The sequence below is a fragment of the Aptenodytes forsteri genome, unplaced genomic scaffold, assembly GCF_000699145.1.
Source record: "Aptenodytes forsteri isolate BGI_AS27 unplaced genomic scaffold, ASM69914v1 Scaffold145, whole genome shotgun sequence".
NCBI lineage: Eukaryota > Metazoa > Chordata > Aves > Sphenisciformes > Spheniscidae > Aptenodytes > Aptenodytes forsteri.
In genome coordinates, this window is record NW_008795122.1 from 4,418,902 (window position 1) to 4,429,840 (window position 10,939).

The window sequence follows — 10,939 nt, forward strand, 5'->3', positions numbered from 1 at the left end:
TTTGGCCAGCGTTTGCAAAGGGAACTGACAGGGCACGATGAAGCTGTTGGGTATCACAGTGTCTGAACCATGCACCTCTGCACACACAGGGAAATGGAGCACAGAGAGGTTTAGACACAGACACTGAGGTGGTCAGGTGAGCAGTTTCCCTTCAAGTCCAGTCACTGTTTGAGTATTGTGAAATGAAATAAATGGATTCTAATAAATGGCAAGGTAAATCCCTTTCAATCTCTTGTCCTGGGAAAGATGAACACTAGAGGTATATCTACACTGCTAAATAGAAGAGGACCAGGGTTCACACCCAGGCAGCTGACCTCTGATCATCCTGCCTCGGTTTTGGCCATCCCCAACGAGCTCTCTCAAAGACACTTTTGCTCTAGAGGTGCCTGGCACCGAGAAGCAGGGGTGCAGGCTGGCTAGCACCACACAGCCTCTGCCATTGAATAGTATGGACCCAGTCTAGGTGTCCCATTGGGACCATATATATAGCATTTTGCAATTATGCATCAGCTACCTGCGGTACAAACTTCTGATTCTAGCTTTGAAATTTTCAGCAGCGAAGTAATAGAGGATGGGATCAAGGCAGCTGTTCATGGCAGCAAGGCAGAGAGTGACCACCAGTGCTTTGTGCATGGGCAGGTTGGTTTGGCTGCAGCTGCTGTGCATGAGGTGGACAGTTCGCAGTATGTGATATGGCAGGAAACAGAGGAGGAAGAGGATGAGAGTGATGATGATGGTTGACAGTGCCTTCTTGTGACAGACCGCCTTCTTGCGCTGTGGAGTCTTGGACTTGAGCAATGCTTTGATTGCAAAGACGTAGCAGACAATAATTGTGCAAAATGGCAGAATGAAGCCCACAATGAGGACAAAGTTGTTCATCATGAGGAGCCTGCGCGTGCTGGAGGGGTGGAGGTCCAAGCACTTCTCTGGGCTGCTGTACCCAGCGATTCCCTTGCTTAACAGAGGGCTGGAGGCTGCCAGCACGAAGACCCATATGGCTGCGCATGTTATCCTGGCATATTTTATGTTGGTTACGTTCCAGTGTTTGAACGGGTAGACGATAGCTATGAAACGAACCACGCTGAGCACGGTGAGGAAATAAATGCTGCAGTACATGTTCACATACAAGGTGTAAGTCATGATCCTGCAGACGATATCACCAAATATCCAATGTGATCCCAACAGGAAATATGTGGCCCGAAAGGGCAAAGTGCTCACAAACATGAGATCTGAAACAGCCAAGTTCTGCATGTAAATGTTTACTGAGGTCTTCCTCTGTGAAGGCTGGAAGAAAACATAAATGGAGAGGCCATTTCCAACAGCACCCAGGAAGAAGATAGAGAGATACATGATGGGATAAATGACTTGCTTGAAGCCGTCAATCGTACAGTTGAAGGAGCTGTTGGTGAAGTTGTTGTCTAGTGCCATCTTGCAAATATTCATAGTCTAGAGCCAGGCTCTCTGTCTTTCTGCCAAAGTAAAAAGAGGTGGTATGAGTGCTGGGTTACAAGCCAGGCAGGGAGTTCAGCTATTCAGGACTATTTCTCTGAGGGCAGAAACTGAAAGATGCAGAGAGCAGTGGAAAATAAAGGTTTGTTAATGAGTAATCACTTGTGATGTCCCAGTAAATACACATCTCAAGGCATAAAGACCCAAGTTATCTCTAAACAGTTTCAGTATTACAGCAGCTGGTTGTTGTCTCAACCTATGAAAGTGCTGCCTTTTAAAGATGAGTGCTATGTATGTGTTTTATTGGCAATTCTCTGATCTCCTTGCAAAACAAGCCAACTTGCTGTCAGCCATTTTGTAGCAGGAAGGTTTTGAGTCCCCAGTTACCTGCCATGGGAACATCAAAACCTGATCAGAAAAGACATCACTGTCTACTGGTAAGTCAGTGTTTCAGATTAGGATAAAAACCCAAAAGAACTGAATTTGCTGACTGGAACTAGTGAAATTTTTCTGGTACATTGTCTGCTGTTGGCAGCATGTCACTGAACTTTCCCAAGCAATACCACAGGTATATTGCTATTCCTCAGAACCTATAAATTAAGGATATTTTGACCTTAAACACTGCATAAATACTGTGCTAGTTATGCATAGTTCCTTTTTTAACTTCCTCCTCCTTACACTGTATTTCTTCTTTCCTTTAAGTTTCTGATGGCTTTCTATGCCTCTTTTGTGGGGCCTTTGATTCATTTACAACTTTCTCAACTTTTTTTGTGCTCAACTGCTCTGCATCAGATAGATAGTCATCTGCATGCACTGCAGCTTCCAGGGCAGCCCACGTTTGCAGCCCTAATGAAAATGGTCTGTGAGAAAATGGGCTGTGTTCACAGAAGTGACATTTTTTCCTCCTATGAGGCTATAATTCAATCAAATCAAAACCACTCATCACTAGAACACTCTAAATAATAATTTTTTTTCTCATTAGAGTCTATTTCCTTGCTGAACTCCCAATTTCTTCTCTCAGCTGACCTGCAGCTAGTAGCAGGGCAGCCCACGTTTGCAGCCCTAATGAAAATGGTCTGTGAGAAAATGGGCTGTGTTCACAGGAAGTGACATTTTTTCCTCCTATGAGGCTATAATTCAATCAAATCAAAACCACTCATCACTAGAACACTCTAAATAATAATTTTTTTTCTCATTAGAGTCTATTTCCTTGCTGAACTCCCAATTTCTTCTCTCAGCTGACCTGCAGCTAGTAGTATTTTGAAAGGAAGGTTTCAGTATTGTTGCTTGTTTAATAGTGGCAAGCAATTCCCTCTCTGCATCTGCCAACATATTCTAGAGATGGGGCATGGAAAATTTTAGCCTAAAAACTAGAACTACATGGCTTTTTTAGATGCACAAAAAAGAAGCTTTTAATTTGCCTCAGTGAGAGTGATAATAGGTCGATGGTACATGACTGCATCTTATCTCTTATTCTGGACCTCACTGTCTTCATGATTTCAAATTAATTTATTTGCACAGATGGAGTCTCCCTAGGGGGAAACATAGGCTCTAGATTTGGGTGCTCTGGACTCCCAGTTACCCAGTGCGGTATTCCCAGTGTGCTGTAAACGGGAACTAATTTGCGAATTCAAGCCATGGTGTGGGAGCCTGAGCTATGTTCAGAGCAGCCCATAGTATCTTCAGGGTGGTGACTCAGAGTCCATCTGAATCCTTTAATATAGCAACCAGATGTGCCCCAGCAGTCGCCTTTTATCTGGCCCCACTGCGATGGGGAGCATGGGAAGCGCAATCCCTGGGCTGGGCTCCCAAGGAGCAGGATTTACCCTCCTGTTGTGGATGGGAGCATGGCGGCTTGGGGAAGGGGGACATTTGCTCACACTGTCGTCATTCCCATCCCTGCAGTGCCTGAAATTATCCCTCCAGAAAATAAAGATAATAATATCTATTGAGCTTAGGAGTGCTGAAGACTGGAAGTGGGCAAACTGGGTATTGGGGCTCAGCAAAGCTCCAGACTCAGTAAACACGTGCTCCTAAAGGAAATCTCCTCCTCATTTGAGATCCTCTTTCCTCATGGAGGGGAAAGACAAGTTACACTTCCTAAGAACAAATCTTTTGCAATCAGAGGAGTTTTGAACAATTTTGGTTTTCTGTACAAAGCGACTGTCTGACATACACATTTTCTGTATAGGATCAAGGACCAGCTTTTCTCCTGATCTCCCCATTTTGCAGGGAAACATCGCAGATCGAGGTACTGCAAAGGGAAGAGCCCTTTTGACTGTGTTTTGCAATGGCCCAAGCATCCTTGCCTTTAGAAACCCCAAAACACAAGAAAATATCAATGAAGAGGTCTGCCACCTGTTGAAGCATTCCATTGCGTGTGAAACCTGTGAGTTAGAGGAATCAAATGAGGATGAAGAACTTGGAGTGTGGGCAAATTCAAATACCTGCTGAGCACTACAAGTGATGTCTTCTGGTCCAATGCTATCTGCTGAAGGACGGGATTAGGGCAATGAAAATTCAGTTGATGAAAAGCCTTTGGGTCCCTGCACCCTGGGGAGACCACTACAAGTACAGAGGCTGAGGCACTTTGCTCAGGCTCTTCACATGAGGTTATCTAGCTAACAACTACCATTAAAGCTATTTTGTGCTCCTCATTTCTCCTTCCAGCTAAAGACCTTTAGGAAACTAAATGCACATGTGTAATGTGCTCATAATGCGTGCCAGCATCCTTGGACCTGGCAAGAAAGCCAGTACTTAGACTCCTCTCCAAATTATCCAAACAAAACTTTCAAGCTGTTATGGGATGTCTAAGAGAAAGGAAAGCTGTTAACCACCATGCTCCTATTAGTTGTAACACACAGATCAATGCAGAAAGGAAGATGCAGTGAAAGATATATATCACACAGGACTGCCTCAAGCAACCACAGAGGAGAAGGGGAGAATTTTATCCCTCCTTGAAGCCAAGAGCTGTTCATTAGCCAGCTAAGGTGAGGAGATGGCTCCTAGATAAACAGAAAGAATGACATATCTAAAGACAGGCAATAAACTTTGTTTTCAGCAAGAGCATCCAGACTGTCTCCTGGGTCAGGAAAAAACAGGGTGGGTTTCAGGTGGGATATTGGACCTACAGGGTCCCCTGAAAGACTTCAGAAGGGAGACTGGCAGTAAGATCTAACATCCCTCTGAGAAAAAAGAGGGAGAGGAAGGGACAATCTGAAATGGGAGTCTCTCTCAAGCAGTACTGCAAGAATTCTCTGATGGAAACTCCCTAGCAGGAGATTTTTTCTATATATGAGTTTCCCTGATGGAAGCTATCAAGTAGAAGCAGCTGACATGTGTCAAAGGCTCTGACAACCACCCTGGAAGGAGAGAGAGAGCACATCAGCTGAGCAAGGAAAAAGGAGGCTTTTCTGAAATAACTGCTGTGTAAGTAGATTAGATGTAGAGTTGGGGGGAGGGGTTTCTTTTCTTTACCTCTGTGAGGCCTTTCAGAAACATTTACAGTTTGATTAGTATGGATTTTATAAATAAATATTTACCTTTTATTATAAATTACATATATTATAAACTACATCTATTTATCATGAATAAATGTTTTGCCTTTTGTCTTAGCCTGGCTTGAGTGTGGTTTATGGTAAGGACATAACAGAAAGGCATTCCTTGCTTAAGGTGAATCTAACATCCTTAACAAATGGATGGGTGTGCAATCCAGGTGGGGAACTGATAGAGCAAAAGTAAGAGGATTTGTTCAATTGGAGGAGATACTAAACTAATAAAAGTCCCCCAAAATTATAAGATTTTAATCTCAGGATGCAGGTAGCAGTCTAGCAGCAAAGTGGGGGCTACCCCATAAACTGCCCAGCATGCGACATGTATGGCTGCCTGCGAGGGGCAGGTTTTGTGCATGTGTGCAGGGCAAGGGGCTGGGGACACAGAGGGTAAGGCTGGCTGTCTTGAGGCAAGATTGACTCAGCAGGAGCAGGGCGGGAGCAGATCTGCCCGTGGAGCAGACCTCATGAGATGTCTGTGCAGATGGTGGCTGTGGTCATTGTGGGCACCAGGGATGAAGGTGGGATCTTCAGGGCTCAGCTATGAGGCAAGAGAGAAGCTCAGGTCAGACCCAGTGTTTCAGTGCATGGATGAGACAGTCGAGAGGAGAAATTTAGGTATGTAAGGAACTGAGGGATCTTTTGGGATAAAGGCAAGCGATACAGAAATGACAGTCTGCGCCGTACCCAGAGTGGAGCCAGGCTGCTGGCACTGCAGAATGAAAGGTTTGCAGAGCAGTATTTCATTAGAAGTAACACAGGAGCTGATGGGCATGGGAGAGCAAGTGGGCTGGACTGATGAGACCTGCAAGGGCAGTGAACTGACATCCAGTGCACCTCTGACAAGGCCAACAGAGAAATAAAGCCTGACTGCAATAACTAGGGAAGGCAAATCCAACTGCCCATAAATCCAGTTGGCTGGCACGTGCTATCTTGAGTGACTGAGCAAAAGCAAATCTTACATGTAATTCTGCACTGATGCTCAAAGCCCAAAATGAGACGGCAGAGCTGGAAGGCTTGGCATGAAACAGCAACCCTGGTGCGAGGAGAACCTCAGAGACCTGCAAGAGGGAGGATAATCCATGGGAACCTGTGTTGCCATGCTACCAGCTTTATGGTAATGATAGTGTAGGAAGCACAGGTGGAGGAGTGGCACTGTGCATGAAGGACTATATAACTTGCAACAGCATAAAAACATTATGGCTAAAGAGGAGCACTACAGAGTCCTTGTAGGCAGATATCCCATACTCTAATAATAAAAATATAGTACTAGGAATGCACTACCAAACTCCTCATCATGATGATGATAGTCATCAGAAAATGCTAAGTGGGAGTAGGAAGCTGAAAGGCAGGTAACAATAGCAGGAGATTTTGGGTGCCTTTATAAAGATGCAATGCTGCACCAGAACGAGATATAATGTCTATATGCAACAAATGCCTGACCCCTAGAAAAATTAGTTCTGCAAACAAATCCACAACACAAGATACTATTCTACATTTCATCTTTAGTGCTACACAGGTCCTAGGTCAAGCAGTTTTTGGTGGAGGGAGCCCTGTACTGGCAATCACAGTAGAGCTAGGTTCGGCAGTGTTGTGGGACAGAGAAACAGTCCCAGAAGGAAGAAGCCTACATGATTTTGGGGACTGTTTAGAAAAACAAACAGAAAATTCAACAAAACCTGTGTTAGAAGCCTACATTCCAAAAGAAATAGATATTTTAATAAATATTGAGCCCTATGTCTACCAGTAGAAAAGTTAGCAGGACAATTATAGGGAAAAGATCACCATTTAGAAAGCAGAAGGCTTGTCCAAATGGGGAGAACAGGAAAGCCTGTATAATGGCAGGTCAAATATGGAGAGGAAACTAAGAGCATTAAAAATAAAAAATGTGAAAAGCACCCTGTAAAGGATGCTCAAGCTGATAGTAAGTTTTGTAAACCCACTGAAAGATGAAAGACTGCTAGGGAATTGGCAGGGCTGCCTGATGGCAAAAGATCTCTTTGGGACAAGAAGACCGTAGCAGAGAAACTCAGTGAATTCACTCTTCCCCGCCAAAGATGTTGGGGTATTTTCACACCTGATGCAGCAAACAGGTCAGAGAAGCAAGCTCCTCTCGAGGGATGTGCGCAGGAAGTATTAAACCAACCAGATAAGCGAGAGGCCAGTAAGTAATCAGGACCAGATGGCATTTACACGAGTATCCTGAAGGATCTCAACTGCCGGCCAAGGCACATAACCCACCATTACAATCAGGTGCTGTGCCAGGGGACTGGCGTGTCACCAGTGCAGCTCTCATCTACAAGAAGGGCTTGAGAGGGCAGCTCGAGGGCCACGAGTCAGTCGTCTCAGTCCTGGGAGCTACCGACCACTGAGACCGATTTCCACTTCTGGTACATGGGGGGGGGGCTCTGTAATGAAGAACAAAGGTGCTGAGCTCATTGAAACGCCAGTCTGCTGAGAAAGAGTCAGCACGTCTTCTGAAAAAGGAGATCCTGCCCCACTCACCTGCTGAAGGGCTGTGAGGATGATGGATAAAGGGGGCCCAGCGGTCATTTTATATGTATATATGGATATGTATGCATTTATAGGGTTGCATTTGTCAAAGCCTTTGACGAAGCTCTGCACCAAGGGTTTCTTAAGGAACTAAGTTGCCAGAGAGCTGGAAGGCATGTTCTTTTATGGACTGAAAGCTGGCTGAAGGTTAAGAAGCAAAGTGTGGGGCTTAACGAATCAGCAATGGGGTCCTCTGGGGTTTGGTACTCAGACCAGATTTATTCAATATCTTTATCAATAACCTGGAGAAGACAGTTATCCAGGCTGGCAGATGCCATGCTGAAAGGGTGGCAGATGAGCATTGGTGTATTTTAATGTGAGGTGATACGTGCTGGGAAAAATAACCTAAACCAAGCCTACATGATATGAACTTGAAACTGGCTGTTACATTCAGGAAAGGGCATTTGGCATTGGCATCACTGACCATTTACTGAAGTAATTTCTGTATTGTCTGCAGCAGCAGAAGCAACCAAAAAATGTCAGCAAAATGAAGGGCATAATCAAGAAGGCTATGGAGAACAAAGTAGGGTATCACTTTTATAAAACCTCCATGCATACCCATAGTGAGCAGTTCTGGTCTCTACACCCAAAAAAGAGATTATGAAGTTAGAGAAGGTGCAGAGAGGGGCAAGTGAAATGATCAAGGAGAGAGCAAGAACTAAAAAGCCTGAGACTCTTCAGTACAGACAGGAGGAGGCTGAAGAAGGATGTGGTCAACGTTTACAGAGTCACGAAGGTGTTGGATGGTATGAATGTGTACTGTTATTCATAGGGTTCTGCAGTACTGGGACTTGGGGTGCTCAGCAGAGTTGTTGAGAGTCTGCTTTCAAACAGATAAAAGAGGGTGCTCCTCTGTACAGCGAGGAGTGGGCAGCACCAGGAGCCTGCTGCCACAGCAGGCAGTGAGGGCAGGCAGCTCAGCAGGGTCAAAACAGGATCAGACAAATGCAAGAACAATAAATGGGAAATAAAAGACTGGGCAGGGATGTACTCTCCAGCAGCCCTGGACAGCAGTCCAGATGCTGGGAAATGCAAAGGGAAAGCACTCTGGAAGGTGATCAGGCTCCCGTGTTGTCTCTCACCAGCCTCACTTATTGCCACCACCAGAGACTGAATATTGGGCCAGAAGGACATCGGTCTGAGCTGCCAGCACATTTCTTACAGTCACAATTTGCCCCTAGTTCCCGGCAGTGTAACAACCACAGTTGACTTCACTGTGTTACCCTTAATTTCTGCTGGTGAAGTGAGACCGATGCCTGTAGTGATATTACTACAGAGATTCCACCCTGTATGTCAAAAAGCTGTTACTGGGAAAGCGGAAATAGTCAGCAGCCACGGGCTATCCCCAGTTCTAGTGGAGGGCTAAACCAAGAGTGGTCAATCAAGTCATCCAGCATCTTAGCAGACAGTGGGATCAATTTCTATGCCATGCCTGGACAGAAGGACATGCTCCTTTTAGAGAGGTGTGGTGGAGGGGTGCTGCTGCTAAAGGTGTAAATATGAAACCTCTACTGTCACTAAAAGTGTAAACATTAAACTCTCCGTTTCCAAACTGCTGATCTCGGATCTGCTGCTCTGAAACACCCATTCACTATAACATGAGGAACTACCAAAGAACCTATTTTTAATAAGGTGTTCTGCATATGCAAAGTTAAATAGGGAAATCAGGCTGTTCATTCAAAATAGAGTTCTTTGCTATGTTAAGCGATAAATATATAGATCCTTTCATGCCAGGAAAAAGAGATGGTCTGTGCAATAACACTCTGTCTGAAGAGGATCCCGGACACCAGTCTCATGTTCATTACCCAAATAGGAAGGCAGTCATGATATCGCTGCTATATAGGAGATCACTTGCATTTGCTGCTGCACTTCTGAGAAAAACAGAAGTTCTCATGTTTTTTTAAAGTTCCCATTGGCTTTCTTTCTAGCATTCACTTTGTGTTTCAGGAGCAGCGTTACCAAGAGTAAATGTAATAGAATGTAATATTTAGAATTAACACTGAATTCATCAAAACTTGGCATTGCATTAACCTTTCTACATGCACAATAATAATTTTAAAAAAATCAAGAGTCTGACTTTTAACATCTTTTAACAGTTTGCCATAAACCAAATCTATATTTTTCATCTAGTTAAAAAACGAGACTCACTTAATCAGATCCACAACTTGATTATTATCTTGCATCTGGCAAACATTCCTAGTTACATAAATTCACCCTTTTTTCTGCCAAAACAGATTCTCAAGACCAGCTTTGTCATAGAGAATTTTAGTCAATGATCACAGCTTCTGACAAATAAAAAGCGTACTGTGAGTAATAAGAAATAGAGGTAGGTTGTATTTAAATTATAGCAATCATTTTTATCTACATCAGAAAAAGCAGACAAATCTTGTCCTACCTCAGCTTGTGTGCCTTCTGGTGTGCTCGGTATTTCCTTCTTCTGCTTGCTGTAGCTCATAACTTTCAGTTTTGTTAGTGGAAAGGAAAAACACAAAAACTTGAAGCAAAACCCAAGTGCTATTTATGCAGAAGCCACAGAAAAGCAATGAGTAGTAGGAAAGGGAAGTAAATCCTGGTTAAAAGATCTTACATCTTCTTAAAAGAGAAATGTTCTCAGCTCAAGAAGTGGTGCTAGCAATCACATGGCAATCTTTCATAATTTTCACCCAATGAAAGAGGCTCTGCAGCTACGTGGCATGTTGGGAAGCTTTCTGGATTTCTGTATTGGGCCCACACTTCTATATATGTGCTTTCAATAATCAGGGTTGCTCAAAATATTAGAGGAGATCCCTGTATAAGCTTCACATGGATCATTAGAGATGTAGTCCTTGGAATTACGGAGAGGACACGTGTCGGGGCTACTTCCCAGTCTTCATGCAGAAATCACAGGAAGAACAAAATTATAAGCAGGCTGCTAGGAATCGATGCATAATCTCATTAGCTCATAGTTCGAGGGTGAGCTTACAGAGCTGAGGGACTAATTTTCCTTGAATTTTGATAGGAACGGAATACGTAGCTCTGTTAGGCCACAAACAAGTGGCTGCAGTGAATGCCTTACTTCCCCATAACATTTTACCACTTGTCAGTGGAGCAACACTGATTGCACAGATGGGTGCTCCTAGTCCACTGCAGTTGTGAAATAGGTATCCATACATACTATAGGTATAACAGCTTGGTTATTCCTCTTCTGTGCTGTCAGCACCTGCAGGCAGACCAGAAGCATACAAGTGCTTCCTGGCTGCTGTGTTGTATTTTGTATTGGCAGCAGGTTAGGAGTCCACACACGGCTGCTTACCACATCTCAGTGGATGGGGAGTCTCCCAAAAAACCTTCTGGCCACCCACATTTATAACTGTCTATGCCCCAAAGAGCTTTGGATAATAGCATTT

At 44.1% G+C, this 10,939-nt stretch overlaps 1 protein-coding gene across 1 annotated transcript; it reads right to left on the reverse strand.

Annotated features, from left to right (window-relative positions):
- Positions 1-510: 510 nt before the first annotated feature.
- Positions 511-1,443, reverse strand: CYSLTR2 (cysteinyl leukotriene receptor 2). Its single transcript, XM_009277177.1, has one exon. It carries the CDS (start codon positions 1,441-1,443, stop codon positions 511-513), a length of 933 nt encoding a protein of 310 aa, XP_009275452.1.
- Positions 1,444-10,939: the final 9,496 nt, after the last annotated feature.

Excerpts from the sequence above, each read along its gene's own strand:
- CYSLTR2 (XM_009277177.1), bottom strand. The coding sequence starts at position 1,443 with ATGAATATTTGCAAGATGGCACTAGACAACAACTTCACCAACAGCTCC.